Below are 19,886 nucleotides of genomic sequence, written 5' to 3' on the forward strand. Positions count from 1 at the left end.
GACTTGCAGTCTCCATTCTAGTTCATCCCAAAGGTGTTTGATGGGGTTGAGGTCAGGGCTCTGTGCAGGCCAGTCAAGTTCTTTCAGTCAACCAACCATGTCTTTATGACAATGGATCTTGCTTTATGTACTGGGGCACAGTCATGTTAGAACAGAAAAGGGCCTTCCCAAAACTGTTCCCACAAAGTTGGAAGCATGTAATTGTCCAAAATGTCTTGGTATGCTGAAGCATTAAGGGTTTCCCTTCACTGCAAACTAAAAGGTCTAGACCAATCCTTGAAAAACAACCCCATAGCATTATGCTCCACCAATCTTTAGCACAATCCAGTCAGGCAAGTTCTCCTGGCATCCACCAAACCCAGACTCGTCCATCACACTGCCAGGCAGAGAAGCATGATTCGTCACTCCACAGAAGACATTTCTATGGCTCCAGTGGTGGCGTGCTTTACACCACTCCTTTGGTTTGGAACTTTTCAGTTAATGGGCTTTATGTTGACGATCTAACGCAAAAGGTAAAGTGCAAAGTGCAACTAACATTTATGGGCGTGTTCAAAAACATTTCTATTTTGACCACTCCTTGCCCGTGCTGTTGCCGGCATACACTCCTTTGTTGGCATTGCCACATGCAGTTCAGCATCATGCCTTCTAAAGTCCTCTACTGTGTCCTCATTTATGTCCAACAGACATGGCAATGTTACGCAACATACAACATGTCACAAAAAAATGCTGCGACCTTCTGAGGGTTGTATTGTAATGTTCCACCTGACTTATCTAAATATCTGAAATGCATTTTCAGCAATCCAGATGTGCTTTCAATTTGCAGAACATGCTTAATTCTGATAATGAACCCCAAAGATTTTTTAATGATACAGTTGTTCCTGTGTCAATAAGGAGCGTCGTGCACCAGCACATTCTTAAAATGCACTGCTTGAATACCGTTTAACAAGGTTTTTGTCGGTCAAAAGCGCAATGTCAATTCGCTGCCTTAAAACAGCAACTCGCTGACAATGCCCCCGGCCATGCCTCATTTAAAAATCACCACTCCTACGAGCAGAAAGCAGGCACAAAATCATTTGCTATTTTGATGACGTGGGTGCATGACGTGAAAATGAACAAAACCACTTTGTGTCACGGTTTGTGCCAGTGGAAAATAGGGCTCCCTGAGACAACAGAGCATTGGCAACTTTCACGCACAATGTGCTTCAGCGCGCGGTGACCCCGCTCCGTTACTTGACGTGCTCTGCCACTTCCACTTTGCAATAATACCGCTTACAGTTTGGGGTGTTACCCGTCCCTTAAAATACAGAAAGATCCTGTATTGGAACATGCTGCTTCCAGTATTATATGGGATGGCAACCCTACATAACCCTACATAAAGTTGACCGTGGAATAATGGAAAAATGTTCACAAAACTGACTTATTGCAAAGGTGGCATCCTATGAGTTCTTCAGAGCAACCTGTTCTTTCAGAATTGTTTGTAAACCTGACTGCATGGCTATATGTGCTTGATTTTATGCACCTGTGGCAATGGGTCTAAATAAAACACCGAAATTCAATGATCAAGAGGTGTGTCCCAAAACTTTTGTCCAAATGGTGTATGTTTCCCTTCACTGTGGGTGAACAGGCAACTGTTAAAACTACATTTGTAGCAATGTCCAATTCTCCTAATGGAATTGGATCATTTGACTGCACTGACATCAAATACACAAGAGTACAGCATACAGCAGTAGATGCAGGCAATGAAATAAGTGCTAATGAAGCTACTTCAAACAATCAAGAGGCATTTCATTCTATTAATATGTAAGTCATCTATGACGCTGAAATAACATTGAGAAATAGAGTACTTTGATAGACAAGTTCTAGTGCATAGGTACGTATGCCAGGTTGGATACATTTAAATTTTTACGTGTTCAGCATTTTCTTTTTGTGTGTACACGCATTTATGCAAAATTTGATAAATAAAGCCCCTGGTCTCCATACACATACATTGTGAGTATTTAAAAAAATTGAATTCATAAGTTGGTGCTGTAGGTGTTGGATTGTAGACTGTAATTCCAACACGTCTTTAATGTTTAGTTACATTAAAACTAATATAATGTAAACTCAATGGTAAATATCACTTCATGGTCATTGCATTTTGTATTTAGTGAAACCCATTCATGTGGACTTTTAAAGTTAATATTGTCACTTCCATAGGGATCACATGACAATGAGGAGACTGAAGCATCGTCCCCCACTGATCACAATGGACCAAACACAGAGGAGGTAAACAGAGGAACAGGAACTCTGTGATTCTCAGGGTTCTGGTCATTTTCTGTACTTTGGTTACAAGGAAACTGCTACCTGTCAGTTTTTACAGTGTATTTCAAAGTAATAAGGAAGTTAGCTTCTTAATGAAAGTCTGTATGCATGAGAGTTTCATTCATGCTATAATTCTTGGGATGTTAATATTTTGAAATATTTGGTCACCTTAAATTTAGTCCTGTATACCGGTAGGTATAGTAAATACCATTACATGATGGCTACATTACTCGTTTGATGAAAAATGAATATAACATGTACCAACTGACACACTTTTGCAGGGATCACATGACAATCAGGAGATGGAGGCATCATCACCTGCTGATCACAATGAACGAAACACAGAGGAGGTATTACTGGGGGAGAAGAACACAGAAGGCTGAAGGATCTATAGAGTTTATTTATTTTTTGTTTTATGCCTTCAATCTCAAGTCCTACTGGATCACCTGGTTAGTTGTGTCAGCAGTCACCAGGTTATGGGTGTTCATTTCATGTGAAGACTTGAAGGACTTTGCTGGTTAGCAGAGAAACATTTCTAGTCGTCTGAGGGATTTATAGTGTTTAATTTTATTTTAATTTTGCCTGCAGTCCCAAGTTTACCGGGTCCTGTTGGATCAACAAGTTACTCATGTTAACAGTCATCAGATTATTGATGCTCTTTTACAGTTAACTATCTGAAGAGTTGAGGGCCTTTGCCGGGTAGCAAAAGTTTATATTGATTTTTTGTCATCAGTCTCCCTATTTGCCAATTTAATCTGTTGAGGTCCGGCAGCTACTTGAAGAAATGTATCTTAGGGAAATCGGTGGAGGAAGCCACTGCTGTTAAAGAGAACATTGCTGCATACCTGAAGTTTGCAATAGAGCACTTGGACATTCTATAGCGGTACTGGGAAAATGTTTTCTGGAGTGATGAAACCAAAATTGAACTATTTGGGAGGAACAAGCAGAACTTCATTTGGTGTAAAAAGGGCACCTGCATATCAACATCAAAGCATCATCCCTACAGTAAAGTATGGTGGAGGGAACATCATGATTTGGGCCTGCTTTGCTGTGTCAGGACCCGGACAGCTTGCCACCATTGAGGGGAAAATGAATTCCCAAGTTTATAAACAAATTATCCAGGATAATGTGAAGGTGTCTGTCCATCAACTGAAGCTCAGAAGAGGCAGGGTGATGGAACAGGACAATGAACCCAAGCATCGCAGCAACATCGTTTCAGAAGAACAAAATCCACCTTCGGAGTGGCCCAGTCAGAGCCCAGACCTCAGTCCTATTGAGATGCTGTGGAATGGCTTGCAGAGATCCATACACAGAAGACAACCAAAGAATATGGAAGAGTTAAGGCAGTTCTGCAGGGAAGAATGTGCTAAAATTCCCCCACATGATGTGCAGGTCTGACCTGCAGTTACAGGAAGCGCCTGGTTGAGGTCATTGCTGCCAAAGGAGGGTCAACCAGTTATTAAATCCAAAGGTTCACTTACTTTTCCCACTACCACTGTGAATGCTGAATATGTTTGCATAATAAAGAAATGAAAGAGTAGAACTTTTTGTGTGTTATTGGCTTAAGCTCATTGTGTATCAGTACCTGTGACTTAGATGAAGATCAGGGCCGGTATGCATAAACCTTCCTAAGAATGGTCGTAAGAATGGTCGTACACTTGGACTTAAGAGTTAAAAAAATCTTAGCAAAAAGTAGGACCTAAGAGCATTGTATAAAGCTGCTAAAAGTAACTTTCAGCAAAGTCTAAGCCCAATTCCTAAGTGCTGACGGAGCCAGCATTTAAGTGTCGTGAAATGAGGACTACAAATAATATCCCGGCCCAAATATTAAGTTCAACCAAGGAGCTGCACGGTAAATATATTAGTGACATTAAACCGTTAATGTAGAGCTTTATACAACATACCTTTCTGTGATCATACCTTTAATTGGTTGTACGAAAATCTACCTAGCACACCACCAATCAATTTCCACTGATAGATGCACAGGTTGTATAAATTATGGGTCAAACGCAAAACTCATAGCAATTAGGGATGCAACGATTAAGCGATTTCACTATTAACCGCGCTTTAATGCGTCACGGTTAATTAATCGAAAAGGCTTCTCAACACCGCGTTTCTGTTGCACGGAACGAAACTGTCGTAGCTAATCAAAGGTATGCCAACTGCGCTAGTTTAAAGTTCCGAGCTCATAAGAGACCAAGGCTAATACGCACGCGCACTTGATTGGCTGAGGCATGTAGCAGCGAAACTCTTTTTCCTCCAAAGAAGCGCCTGAAGTCGGCAGTTTGGGATCATTTTGGCTACAAAAAGAATGACCAGGGCGTCATTGAAGATGACGGATCACCATGTTACAAAACGTGCCGTAAAAAGGTTGCTGCTAGAAGATCCAACACATCTAATTTGATGCAGCACCTGCGGGATCACCATCCAGCTTTGCACGTTCAAGTAAAGGTAATGCATAACTAAGTTAAATTCCTTGACAAATTATGTGAATGAAATAGGTTGGTAGGGAATTAAATATTAATGAATCAACACTGTAGCGGTGAGAGTTGTGCACGGCTTTCAGTGCAACGTTGTCATGTCGGGGTGTAGAGGGAGGACGGCTTGCAGGAAACTAATTCTTGTAAAAATAACTTCTTTAATAAATCACTGAAAATAAGGCTCAAGGAGCTTTTCACATACACTTCGTTTCAATCAGAATACTAACAAAACCTCACTTAAAGAATAGCCAGTTAGAGCTTTTTCATTTTCAATGTTTCTACTCTGGTCCAAACAGAGAAAAAAAATAATAATATAGTTCTTTATATATAATATAATATAGTGCCTTTCACTAAATTTGTTCTCTTTAAAAGGGAAATATTTAGCTAATATGTAGCTAAGATTTAATTTAGACAAATACTATTTTTTATTATTGTTGTTTATTTATTTCTTCATTATTCTGATATTTATTTTCAGTGTAAAATTATTACTTATGTTTAAATCAAAAACTTTTTTCACTTATTTTTAAGGGTGAGGGTAAAATGCGGACCGTTTACAAACAGCGGATTCCGTGTTTATAAACAGACGTGTCGCAAAAGACGCACGCCGCGTAGACAGATCACGTGGCATAGAAAGAAACCCATACGACGTTACCTAATCACGGGGTGCGTTCGAGGTGTGTCTGCAGCTGACGTCACGTGGAGCGCGATCTGCCGTCGGCTGCAGGGGTGGAGTATACGCTGGATGTAAACATAGGGGTATTCGAGGAGCTCAGCAAGGCGCAGCAGCTGCGCGTTCAGCCAGTGCAATTTTGTCATCCATATTACAGAGTACAATACGATTGTCCGAAATCCTTATTGTTGTTAATGTTTAACAATTATTTCATTGTTGGTTTTTTTGAAAAAAAAAAAAAATTTGAAAATATATAATTTGTTGAGCGTTCTCCAGTCGGGTATAATTTGCATTTGGACGTCCAGCTACCATGAACGTCAAAGTTTGTGGGTGCCTGTTCTGGATGAGTAAAATAAATAAAAATGTTTCTTTCACCAATAAAGTGTATTCTTAAGTATTTTTGTAGATCTCATATCGAAACACTATTGAACTATATCTTCGTGTTGTCTGGTTTCATTTTCTCATATAAGTAAGGCTACTGTACACCTTGCAAACACTCATGTGAAATATCTACACTATTATAGAAACGTCACATTGGTTGGCACTGTACAAGTCATTATATCAGAATTAATACAAGAAAGAAAAAGAAAATTGCAAAGCAGATCTGTTACATTTAAACATGGAAGTAGCATGTAGAAATAAGTCCCCCAGGCTTGGCATATAGTAGTGGAAAAGGCTAAATTTGTATTTTACGAAAACATTTAAAAGTGTTTGGGGCAGGATTTGTAATTATCCATGTTGTCCTATACACTGTAACAATAGGGAAGCTGCCCTACATAATCTAAAAGTCCACAGAAGTGGCATGTAGAAATGAGGCCCCAGAACATGTGATATATTGCCAGGAAGGTCAGAATTTGTACTTTACAAAAATTTAAGATTGAAGATTCAAAGGGTTTATTCGTTATGTACACAGTTGTACACACACAACATATGTAGTGGAATGTAACCCTGGTCACTCTGAGCAGCTGTGCATGATAAGAGAGTAACAAAATATAGAAAAAAATAAGAAAAATAATATGATAAAAAATATATGAAATGTTCAGCTGTACATAATCTATACATAAGTTATAGGTAAGAGGTATTTTGCTGTGCAATGTGCAAGAGGCCTGAGGTATGTGCCAATGATTTGGACAGTGTGAAGCAGCACCTAGTGGCATTGAGTATTGTCCTGATTTAGGAGCATTATGACCTGGGGGGAAAAAGCTCCTCTTTAACCTTTCCGTTCTGGGATGCATTTCCCAAGACCATAGTGGAGCAGCACTGTAGTAAAGTTGCGTAGTTCGAACTACAGTTCTTGAGCTGTAGTTAGAAGCTTAGTCCCGGGTAAATACATCAGCGATGGTGGATAATGCAGTCTAATAAGGGTATACAGTCACCGTGTAAGTAAGAAATTTAATAATCTTTCATAACTAATAAGGAATAATTTAGCTCTACAATCACATATAATGTGAAGTTGTCTGAAAATGTAGTTTGAAACGTAATTGTTGTGTGGGTCTCTGGTCATAAGTATGGTAACTGTCGGTAGTGAGCAATAGGGACACCTTGCTGGGTGATGCGGGAAGAATCCTCTGTGTGACCCATCTGTATGTTGACGTCGAAATTCAACTCACCAGTGGCACTTGCACTCTCATCTAGCACATATTGTATGTTCTAGTCACTCTTTGGCTTCTTCTCATGTTTAGAAACATGTGTGAACAGTTTTGAGTCATTGTGTTTAAATGATGACTACTGTATGGTGGCTGTGCTGAACTTCTGCAGCCTGTGTTTTCTATTTTGCATCAAAGTTCACCACAGTGCAAAATGTGTTTTGATGAATGGGAATGTGTTTAGAGTATTGCACAAATCTGCAAATTGTGTTTAAAGTTTCACCAGAAGAGTGATTGATTCAATAAATGAGTTTTGGCAATTGGAAATTTTGTTCCAAGAATGAGGTTTAGTCTTTTAGCAATTCAGAAAAACTGTAACAGAAACATAAGGCAAGGTAAACTTTAACTTACCAAAGCTCCTTGGGGCGGTCAAACCAGATGTGTCCAGTTTATACAGATACTGCACAGTTAGGGGTAAAAGGCTGTTATGGGCAGGGTTAATCAATTGTACAGTTGTGCTTAAAATGGGGTATAAAATCCTTCAAATACTACAAAAGTTATGTAAGAGAACTTTTGTTTTTTGTCTTGTAAACAGGTACACCTACTCTTACAGTTTTAGACTTAACAGGTTTTAAAGAATTTTATATTATATTATATTATATAATATTAACATGATTATAGCGAATGTCTGTCAGCCCCTTTTGACAGAAGGGCCTTTTAGCTATGTTTTCACAGAATCTGAGCCGGAAAAGTCAGATTGCTATGCCAAGAGTACAACTAATTTGAGATAATGCAAAAAACAGTGTGTGTGAAGTCATTTGAAGACTGAATTGTGTTACAGTGGAAAAAAAAAACCACAACAGCACAATAAAGTGCAAGTCATTCAGGCAAAGTCAGTCAGAAGGGTGTGTGAACTTGATTGGCAAACTGGGTGATAAGTATAATGATGAATGCCTGCTCACCAGTAAGTTCATGCTTATTTCCTTACAGTATCTCTTGAGGAGGCCTGCCAATGGTGTGGACAGTTTCAAAATAAAGATGGTGACTGGGTGAGGAAATTACTGTAGTCATTTGATAGATGGGAAAATATGGCTACTTGTCCTATACTGTATGTTGTTAATCCCACTGTAGATACTCTGTGATGGATGCCAGAGGTGGCAACACCGTGTCTGTACTGGCATGACCAAGAGCCAATTCAAACACATAACAAATGTTAAATGGTATTGCACAGCTTGTGAAGAGGAGTCTTCTTTATAAAAACGCAGCCACACTACAGTAGTATGCAAAAGTCTGCAACCGCTTGTTAATTTAGCATTTTTTCCAACTTTTGACCTTTTACTTTTAACTCCTTCGTTGAGCCAATATATTTATTTGAAAACAGTGTTACAGGGGACACAGTAATAAAAATCAAATTTTTATTCTAGCTTGGATTTACTTTTCTGAGTTTGTTTGTTAAAGCTCCCATGTCAATTGTCTTATTGAGTAATATGCGTAATGTACTTCTCTGGCCAAAGGTGCAAAATAAATGTGTATACTTCATATATAGTAGAACAGACATGCGTCAAGCTTTCTTCATGTTCGTGTAGGTGGCCTTGAAAAAGGACATTTTGTGTCTCAGTGATGGCTCAGTATCTTCATCACCTGCCTGCACCATGTTGGCATTGAGTGAACCAGTTTGATGAGGTGATCATGGCTGATAACATGATTCCAGGCTGCAATGAGTGACTCAATCAACTCATGTTTTGATTTTGGATGTCTCTTGGATATCTCCAAAGCCACCTTGTGCCACAAGTTCTCAATCGGATTCAGATCGGGAGATTGGGCAAGCCACTCAATTGATCGATGTTGTTCTGACGCTTCCAGTTGATTACCTGTTTGGAGCAATGGCACGGTGCATTGTCATCTTGGAACAGGAACCGGCCTTTAAACAGTTTCTGCACTGACGGCACCATACACTTTTGCAGTACTGTGATGTACTTGGTCCCACTTACCATTCCATCAAAGATGTGCAGATGTCCGACACCACTGGCAGCTATGCAGCCCCAGACCATGACCTTCAAAGGATGCTTCACAGTGAGGTTGAGGCACTCAGGCTTGAACTCCTCTCCAGGAAACCTCCTCACATAGGTGTCGGCCTGGCTACCAAACAGGCAGAAAGTGCTTTCATTGCCGGAAAGCACCTTTTCACATGGACCTTTCACATGTCCAGCGTGAGTTCTTCCGTGTCCAGTCAACCCGGTTGCACCTTTGGACATCAGTCATCAGTGGCTTGTTGCGTGCCTTGCAACCCTGCAGACCAAACTGCGGGAACCGGCAACAAACTGTTGATGAGGTGACACTGACATAACACGGTGAGGTTAACTTGTGACTTCTCAATGCAATGCCTCAAAGTGCATGATCCTAGCATGATTTTGATGCATGTGGATGACCAGACTGAGGTGTCTCTGCCAACAAACTCGCTTTCTTCTCATGTACAATCTTTACAAGTGCTCTGTGACTGCAGCCGACTTTGTTAGTAATCTGACAGCATGAAAATCCATGAAAATTTGTTGTTCCAAGGAATATTTCTTAAATAATAGTTTATTTTCATTTTTAATTCTTCATTCTGCAAATGCGGATTTGTTTGTTTAATAAATGGTGGTGTTCAGAAATCTACAAAAAGTAATTTGAGAACATGGCAATTCACTACTTTTTATGGTTCAAGGGCCCATAAACATGCACTTATCTAGTTGAAGCTGGATTTGAACCAGCAACCTCTGGATTACAAGCCCACATACTTAGACTACTGAGCTATACACTTACACTGAACTAGCTTAAGTTGTAACTTTTCAAGTGGAATGAATTGCAATGTACCTGACTATAATACTCATTAAGGTCAGTTTACAGTACAGTTCCTACTTTCAAGAGCCAGCCAGCCAATCTAATTAATTTTTAAGTATTTCTCCTATAATATGTAATACACGTTTAAGTTAATTTCCAGGTAAGCATTTCAGGCAAGGCAGTGCTCATTGACACAGATTATAAAGTTTGTTTCACTCTGCAGCTCCTGGACCTGCCCACTCTCCTGAAGACCAATAGCTCTGATGTATATTTGCATAGAATGACAGGGTACTGCCTTTGTTTTAACCTTTCACCATGATGGTGTTGAATAGGGCAACAGTATAAATACCCCAGAGACTTTAAGTAGTGACTGCATTTTAAACAATGGATCCTAGTAGGATCTATTAGTTTATGTTGCAATGGGGGTACTTTGGTAGTATCTTGAAAGATGTATGTCCATGGAATAATGAAAAAAAAAAAAAAGTGTTTTCTCAATGCTTGTTTTCCTACTGCAGTCTCATAACAAGCCATCTCAGGCACAATAACTATGCACAGTTTATTTCTAGCAGCTGGAGTGATAATTTAGCCACTAACCACCCAATTTCCCTGTACATTAAACCTCCTTACCAGGCTAGATGAAAATTAACATCACACCCAAAATAGAGCATCTGCTTAAGTACCTAATAGAGTAGGACTTGTCATGGCATTCACATAATTTAAACCAGCAATAACTCCAATTGCTGACACAGATCCCTGACCAAAAAGCTATCACTCTGGGCCAACAAATAGGTACTACTACATGGAAGAGACTTATATCTGTGGCATTCCATTTTCAGTTGCGGTGGGTTTCTAAATTTGGGCTTCCAAAAATCAAGCCTAATAAAAAAATTTAAATATTAAATGAGAAAATTGATTTGATTTGTCCTTCTATCCCACCTTGTGATCTAAAAAGCAATGAGGCTGCCACACATAATATCAGCTCTATGGAAATACAGTCCCATAGCCACTAGGGGAGCTCTCACCTTCTTTCACAATTGTGTTGTGCAGTCTAACAAATGGCCCTTAAGCCATGAACAGTAGTGAATGTAGTGAATTACTATGTTCTCACATTACTTTTTGTAGTTTTGTGAACAACACCATTTATTAAACAAATAAATATGCATTGGTAGAATGAAGAATTACAAATGAAAATAAACTATTATTTAAGAAATATTCCTTGGAACAACAAATTTTCATGGATTTTCATGCTGCCAGATTACTAACAAAGTCGGCTGCAGTCACAGAGCAGTTGTAAAGATTCTACAAAAGAAGAAAGTGAGTTTGGTGGCAGACACGCCTCGGTCTGGTCATCCACATGCATCAAAATCATGCTAGGATCATGCACTTTGACGCATTCCATTGAGCAATCGCAAGTTGACCTCACCTCAGCTACTGCGTGAGTGGTCAGACAGCTGCCATGTCAGTGTCACCTCATCAACAGTTTTGTCTGCGGGGTTGCAAGGCACGCAACAAGCCACTGATGACTGATGTCCAAAGGTGCAACCGGATTGACTGGACACGGAAGAAGTCACGCTGGACATGTGAAACGTGGGAAAAGGTGCTTTTCGGCAATGAAAGCACTTTCTGCCTGTTTGGTAGCCAGGCAGACACCTATGTGAGGAGGGTTCCTGGAGAGGAGTTCAAGCCTGAGTGCCTCAACCTCACTGTGAAGCATCCTTTGAAGGTCATGGTCTGGGGCTGCATGGCTGCCAGTGGCGTCGGACGTCTGCACATCGTTGACGGCATGGTCAGTGGGACCAAGTACATCACAGTACTGCAAAAGTGTATGGTGCCGTCAGTGCAGAAGCTGTTTACAAGCTGGTTCCTGTTCCAAGATGACAATGCACCGTGCCATTGCTCCAAACAGGTGATCAACTGGAAGCGTCAGAACAACATCGATCAATTGAGTGGCTTGCCAAATCCCCCGATCTGAATCTCATTGAAAACTTGTGGCACAAGGTGGCTTTGGAGATATCCAAGAGACATCCAAAATCAAAACATGAGTTGATTGAGTCACTCATTGCAGCCTGGAACCATGTTATCAGCCATGATCACCTCATCAAACTGGTTCACTCAAAGCCAACATGGTGCAGGCAGGTGATGGAGAACAAAGTGTGACCCACCAGATACTGAGCCATCACTGAGACACAAAATGTCCTTTTTCAAGGCCACCTACAGGAACATGAAGAAAACTTGACGCATGTCTGTTCTACTATATAGTATTACTCATTTATTTTGCACCTTTGGCGAGAGAAGTACATTACGCATATTACTCAAAAAGGCGATTGACATGGGAACTTTAACAAACTCAGAAAAGTAAAGCCAAGCTAGAATAAAAACTTGATTTTAATAGCCAACTGTGTCCCCTGTAACACTGTTTTCAAATAAATGCATTGGCTCAACGAAGGGGTTAAAAATAAAAGGTCAAAAAAAAAATGCTAAATTAACAAGCGGTTGCAGACTTTTGCATACCACTGTAGTGTGGCTGCGTTATATAGCGAACACTTCTCTTCACAAGCTGTGCAATACCATTTAACATTTGTTATGTGTTTGAATTGGCTCTTGGTCATGCCAGTACAGACACGGTGTTGCCACCTCTGGCATCCATCACAGAGTATCTACAGTGGGATTAACAACATACAGTATAAGACAAGTAGCCATATTTTCCCATCTATCAAATGACTACATTAATTTCCTCACCCAGTCACCATCTTTATTTTGAAACTGTCCACACCATTGGCAGGCCTCCTCAAGAGATACTGTAAGGAAATAAGCATGAACTTACTGGTGAGCAGGCATTCATCATTATACTTATCACCCAGTTTGCCAATCATGTTCACACACCCTTCTGACTGACTTTGCCTGAGTCACTTGCCCTTTATTGTGCTGTTGTGGGTTTTTTTCACTGTAACACAATTCAGTCTTCAAATGACTTTTACACATACCGTGTGATGTTATCTGTCATTGCAACCACACATCCATTCCTCTCACATTGTTTTTTGCATTATCTCAAATTAGTTCTACCCCTGATTTTTCAGGCTCAGAGTCTGTGAAAACATACTGTAGCTAAAAGGCCCTTCTGTCAAAAGGGGCTGACAGACATTCGCTATAGTCATGTTAATGTAATATAATATAATATAATATAATATAATATAATATAATACAAAATTCTTTAAAACCTGTTAAGTCTAAAACTGTAAGAGTAGGTGTACTTGTTTACAAGACAAAAACAAAAGTTGTCTTACATAACTTTTGTAGTATTTGAAGGATTTTATACTCCCATTTTAAGCACAACTGTACAATTGATTAACCCTGCCCATAACAGCCTTTTTTCCCCTAACTGTGCAGTATCTGTATAAACTGGACACATCTGGTTTGACTGCCCCAAAGAGCTTTGGTAAGTTAAAGTTTACCTTGCCTTATGTTTCTGTTACAGTTTTTCTGAATTGCTAAAAGACTAAACCTGATTCTTGGAACAAAACTTCCAATTGCCAAAACTCATTTATTGAATCAATCACTCTTTTGGTGAAACTTTAAACACAATTTGCAGATTTGAGCAAAACTCTAAACACATTCCCATTAATCAAAACACATTTTGCACTGTGGTGAACTTTGATGCAAAATTGAAAACACAGGCTGCAGAAGTTCAGCACAGCCACCATACAGTAGTCATCATTTAAACACAATGACTCAAAACTGTTCAGACATGTTTCTAAACATGAGAAGAAGCCAAAGAGTGACTAGAACATACAATATGTGCTAGATGAGAGTGCAAGTGCCACTGGTGAGTTGAAGTTTGACGTCAACGTACAGATGGGTCACACAGAGGATTCTTCCCGCATCACCCAGCAAGGTGTCCCTATTGCTCACTATCGACAGTTACCGTACTTATGACCAGAGACCCACACAACAATTACGTTTCAAACATTTTCAGACAACTTCACATTATATGTGATCGTAGAGCTAAATTATTCCCTATTTAGTTATGAAAGATTATACAATTTTTTACTTACACGGTGACTGTATACCCTTCTTAGAATGCATTTTCCACTATCGCTGACGTATTTACCCGGGACTAAGCTTCTAACTACAGCTCGTGAGTTGTTTGAAATACGCAACTTAAGGACAGTGTTTGCGAACGTTCCTTCGAACTATGGTTTTGGGAAACGCACCACAGAACGGAAAGGTTAAGGAAGAGCTTTTTCCCCCAGGTCATAATGCTCCTAAATCAGGACAATACTCAATTCCTCTAGGTAGGCTACTGCTTCACCCTGTCCAAATCATTGGCACATACCTCAGGCCTCTTCCACATTGCACTTATATACCTCTTACCTATCACTTATGTATAGATTATGTACAGCTGAACATTTCATATATTTTTTATCTTATTATTTTTCTTATTTTTTCTATATTTTGTTACTCTCTTATCATGCACAGCTGCTCAGAGTGACCAGGGTTACATTCCACTACATGTTGTATGTGTACAACTGTGTACGTGACGAATAAACCTTTTGAATCTTGAATCTTCAATGTTGAATTTTCGTAAAGTACAAATTCCGACCTTCCTGGCAGTATATCACATGTCCCAGGGCAGGATTTCTACGTGCCACTTCCGTGGACTTTTAGTTTAAGATTATAGATAGCAGCTTCCACATGGTTACAGTGTACAGGGCGAAATGCACATTTAGAAATCCTGCGCTGGGAACTTCCATGCACTTTCGTATAGTACAAATTGCGAGCTTTCCCGCAATATATCACATGTCCCAGCGCAGGATTTCTACGTGCCACCTCCGTGGACTTTTAGTTTAAGATTATGGATGGCGGTGTCCACATGGTTACAGTGTACAGGGCGAAATGCACATTTAGAAATCCTGCGCTGGGAACTTCCATGCACTTTCGTATAGTACAAATTGCGAGCTTTCCCGCAATATATCACATGTCCCAGCGCAGGATTTCTACGTGCCACTTCCGTGGACTTTTAGTTTAAGATTATAGATAGCAGCTTCCACATGGTTACAGTGTACAGGGCGAAATGCACATTTAGAAATCCTGCGCTGGGAACTTCCATGCACTTTCGTATAGTACAAATTGCGAGCTTTCCCGCAATATATCACATGTCCCAGCGCAGGATTTCTACGTGCCACTTCCGTGGACTTTTAGTTTAAGATTATAGATAGCAGCTTCCACATGGTTACAGTGTACAGGGCGAAATGCACATTTAGAAATCCTGCGCTGGGAACTTCCATGCATTTCCGTATAGTAGACATTGCGAGCTTTCCGGCAATATATCACATGTCCCAGCGCAGGATTTCTATGTGCCACCTCCGTGGACTTTTAGTTTAAGATTATGGATGGCGGTGTCCACATGGTTACAGTGTACAGGGCGAAGTGCACATTTAGAAATCCTGTCCGGGAAGTTCCATGCATTTTCGTATAGTACAAATTGCGAGCTTTCCGGCAGTATATGACATGTCCCGGGACAGGATTTCTACGTAGCACTTCCATGTTTCAATATAACAGATGCTTTGCAATATCCCTTTTCTTTTATTTATTTCGTGTATTAATTCTCATAAAATAGCTTGTAGAGTGGCAACCACGTTTCTAGGTAGATATTTCACAGGAGTGCTTTCAAGCTGTACAGTATAGCTGTACTTATATGAGAAAATTTAATCAGATAACACCAAAACAGTTCAATAGTGCTTGGATGTGAGATCTACAGAAATACAGAATTACAATAAAATACTGACATGTTTGGTGAAAGACATATTTATTTATTGATTTATTATGATTTATTTTATTCGTCAGGAACAGGCATCCATGAACAGTGACGTTGGTAGCCATGGACATCCACATATCTGTCTGACGGGAAAAGAGAGGGAAAAAATGCAGATTATCCTCGACCAGAGAACGCTCAACAGATAACATATAGAACATTTTCACATGTTTAACAAATTAACAATGAAATTAATGTTAACATTAAGAACAATACGATTTCGGACATCCGTATTGTACTGACTGCGCAGTTGCACCGCAATGCTGAGCTCCTCCTTTTGTTTACGTTCGGCGGAATCCGGCGGAATCCGCATTTTACCCTCACCCTATTTTTAAGTCCAAAGAGAGAAATTTGAACAAGTGTTTGTTTTTTATTATTATTTTGTCCTGTATTATTTGCATGGTTATTGAGCAGCAATAAATAGCACTTAAAATAGGGTGAGGCAGGGGCGGATCTAGAAAATTATTCATGGGGTGGCAAGGGGGTGGCATTAAAATTATGAGGGGTGGCAACACTGAAGCAAGCATCCTTGCATGGTTTTTGTGGATTCAAGGAATGCTATTCTTTATTTGGTGTATACACTAGGGTGCACATTTTTACATTGTTCTATAAAAATGAAATAAAGGCTGATTTGTGATTGACTTGAATCTGATATCTGGATTGGAAAGTCAGATAAATTAAATGAGATAGCATGGGCGTAAATTTCATTTAACAGTAGGGGGGGACAAAAAATATAAAATTTCTCATGAGCAATTTTTGAAGGGGACACAAATAATAGTCAAATTGTACTTATAAAGATATGTCCCCACAATGAAAAACTTTGCTTCTATCATTATTATTGTAACATGGAGACTGCGTCATTATGGTTATTTTCAAAGTTTTTCTCAGGTTCAATGACAAAGCAGATTTTTCTTCAAAACTATTTATTGCATTGTTTGTTATGTTGTTTACAGTTAAGCCATCAACATACAATAAATTTTAAACATGACTGTTTAAATGCATAATATATATTGATTATACAAAAAAAATACAGTGGGGTCAGTTCGGACGTAGCACAGTGCTCATTTAGTAAATGCACAGCTAAACAATATGCTAATTGTGGCCGTTAATGTTAAGTTAACATTATGCCAAGTCGTCACAAATAAAACAATGCATGGGAAACGGCTTTGGCGTGTTAGTTGCAGTGCACTATGCAACAAGCTATTGTAAACAAGCTAACGTTAACTAGATAAGTAATATTTTAATCGCTAATAGGCCTATAGCAGATTCGTGGAAAATTACATCGGTAATCAGCATTTTTGCCGCAACTAATTCATGAATGAGTCTGCATCAACTACATTAAAGAGAATCGCTTTATTTAAAGTGAATAAAATACCCTACTTACTGGAGTTCAACATTAATTGAGCCGCAGCCACACACCTGATTCGTGTGTGTAGAGTAGGTGAGATGACCTGGGAAAGCAGGCAGTTGGCCAAACCACTGTGAGGAAGGGGAGGGGGAACTCAACTGTTTCTAAATGCATTTTTTGCGTTTGTTTTTTTTTTCTTCTTACAGAATTATTTTAGGTATACATACATATATTTTTCATAATAAATAGTGCGATTTTTTTTTTTATAAATAATTTTTTTTGGGGGGACAACCCCCGGATAGGGGGGGACATGTCCCCTCCGTCCCCCCCGGGATTTACGCCCATGTGAGATGGTACGTTAAATATAACTGATTAGACATACTTGCTGTTTAGTTGTCATATAACTAGCAAGCATCAACCTCAGGCAACACTAAGACATGTTTAATTAAACATTCATTTGTTAAGTATGAAAGTAATTCAGTACCTGGTTTTGTTTCTTAACTCCAGCATATCGATGGACTGGACACGGCGTTGTTGTCACGTGACGCCACTTATCAAAGGTTCGAACAATCTTGAAGATGCAAGCTACTGAACAACATACTTCTGAAAATAGTTTACAGTTAAACTGTTAGTCATTGATATACGCGAAGATATCAAAATTAACTGCTTCGGTTTGTTAAAAATGCCGGAATTTATCTGTGATGATCCCGCTGGTTGCACTAAATGTCTTTGATTCACTAAAACGATTCACTAAACGGACTACGCTTTAATAGAAAGACGATTTCGTTCTATTATTTACGGGTATATGCTATTTTTATGTCATCATAATAGAGCGTTGCTGCTGTAAATCGGTCTAGGAAACTTTTATTTTTAGAACACTGAGATACTAGTGCTGGGGTGGCAAATGGGGTGGCAAGGCTTTTTCTCAGGGTGGCAATTGCCACCCCGTGCCACCCCGATAGATCCGCCCCTGGGGTGAGGGTAAAATGCGGATTCCGCCGGATTCCGCCGAACGTAAACAAAGGAGGAGCTCAGCATTGCGGTGCAACTGCGCAGTCAGTACAATACGGTTGTCTGAAATCGTATTGTTCTTAATGTTAACATTAATTTCATTGTTAATTTGTTAAACATGTGAAAATGTTCTATATATTATCTGTTGAGCGTTCTCTGGTCGAGGATAATCTGCATTTTTCCCCTCTCTTGTCTCGTCAGACAGACGTGGATGTCCATGGCTACCAACATCACTGTTCATGGATGCCTGTTCCTGACGAATAAAATAAATCATAATAAATCAATAAATAAATATGTCTTTCACCAAACATGTCAGTATTTTATTGTAATTCTGTATTTCTGTAGGTCTCACATCCAAGCACTATTGAACTGTTTTGGTGTTATCTGATTAAATTTTCTCATATAAGTACAGCTATACTGTACAGCTTGAAAGCACTCCTGTGAAATATCTACGTAGAAACGTGGTTGCCACTGTACAAGCCATTTTATCAGAATTAATACACGAAATAAATAAAAGAAAAAGGATATTGCAATTAAAGCATCTGTTATATTGAAACATGGAAGTGGCACGTAGAAATCCTGCCCTGGGACATGTGATATACTGCCGGAAAGCTGGCAATTTGTACTATACGGAAATGCATGGAAGTTCCCAGGGCAGGATTTCTAAATGTGCATTTCGCCCTGTACAATGTAACCATGGGGAAGCTGCCATAAATAATCTTCAACTAAAAGTCCACGGAAGTGGCACGCAGAAATCCTGCCCTGGGACATGTGATATACTGCCGGAAAGCTGGCAATTTATACTATACGAAAATGCCCGGGGCAGGATTTCTAAATGTGCATTTCGCCCTGTACACTGTAACCATGGGGAAGCTGCCATAAATAATCTTCAACTAAAAGTCCACGGAAGTGGCACGCAGAAATTCTGCCCTGGGACATGTGATATACTGCCGGAAAGCTGGCAATTTGTACTATACGAAAATGCATGAAAGCGCCCGGGGCAGGATTTCTAAATGTGCATTTCGCCCTGTACACTGTAACCATGGGGAAGCTGCCATAAATAATCTTCAACTAAAAGTCCACGGAAGTGGCACGTAGAAATCCTGCCCTGGGACATGTGATATACTGCCGGAAAGCTGGCAATTTGTACTATATGGAAATGCATGAAAGTTCCCAGGGCAGGATTTCTAAATGTGCATTTCGCCCTGTACACTGTAACCATGGGGAAGCTGCCATAAATAATCTTCAACTAAAAGTCCACGGAAGTGGCACGTAGAAATCCTGCCCTGGGACATGTGATATACTGCCGGAAAGCTGGCAATTTGTACTATACGAAAATGCATGAAAGTGCCCGGGGCAGGATTTCTAAATGTGCACTTCGCCCTGTACACTGTAACCATGGGGAAGCTGGCATAAATAATCTTCAACTAAAAGTCCACGGAAGTGCTACGTAGAAATCCTGCCCTGGGACATGTGATATACTGCCGGAAAGCTGGCAATTTGTACTATACGGAAATGCATGAAAGTTCCCGGGGCAGGATTTCTAAATGTGCACTTCGCCCTGTACAATGTAACCATGGGGAAGCTGCCATAAATAATCTTCAAGTGGCACGTAGAAATCCTGCCCCGGGACATGTGATATATTGCCAGGAAGGTCGGATTTGTACTTTACGAAAATTCAAGATTGAAGAATGAAGATTCAAAAGGTTTATTCGTCACGTACACAGTTGTACACATACAACATGTAGTGGAATGTAACCCTGGTCACTCTGAGCAGCTGTGCATGATAAGAGAGTAACAAAATATAGAAAAAATAAGAAAAATAATAAGATAAAAAATATATGAAATGTTCAGCTGT

General features: G+C 39.7%; 1 protein-coding gene and 1 long non-coding RNA gene across 3 annotated transcripts in view; both read left to right on the plus strand.

Moving 5' to 3' along the window:
* The window catches only part of LOC111843429 (uncharacterized), a 116,993-nt gene extending 113,149 nt beyond the window's left edge, over positions 1-3,844 (plus strand). Inside the window, exons 23-24 of one of the 2 annotated variants that reach the window (XR_011994027.1) lie at positions 2,197-2,265; positions 2,583-2,651. Coding sequence is in view for 1 of the 2 variants with exons in the window: in XM_072718640.1 (XP_072574741.1) it covers positions 2,197-2,265; positions 2,583-2,684 (171 nt within the window). In the remaining variant the exon portion in view is untranslated. Of the gene's footprint in view, positions 1-2,196; positions 2,266-2,582 lie in introns of both variants that reach the window. The other variant, XM_072718640.1, reaches the window with a different exon arrangement.
* A 499-nt stretch (positions 3,845-4,343) lies between these two features.
* Positions 4,344-18,336, plus strand: LOC140593618 (uncharacterized). Its single transcript, XR_011994033.1, has 2 exons — positions 4,344-4,752; positions 18,230-18,336. It is a non-coding gene; the product is annotated as an uncharacterized lncRNA (long non-coding RNA).
* The last annotated feature ends 1,550 nt before the right edge of the window (positions 18,337-19,886 follow it).

The sequence above is a fragment of the Paramormyrops kingsleyae genome, chromosome 12 (assembly GCF_048594095.1).
Source record: "Paramormyrops kingsleyae isolate MSU_618 chromosome 12, PKINGS_0.4, whole genome shotgun sequence".
Classification (NCBI taxonomy): domain Eukaryota; kingdom Metazoa; phylum Chordata; class Actinopteri; order Osteoglossiformes; family Mormyridae; genus Paramormyrops; species Paramormyrops kingsleyae.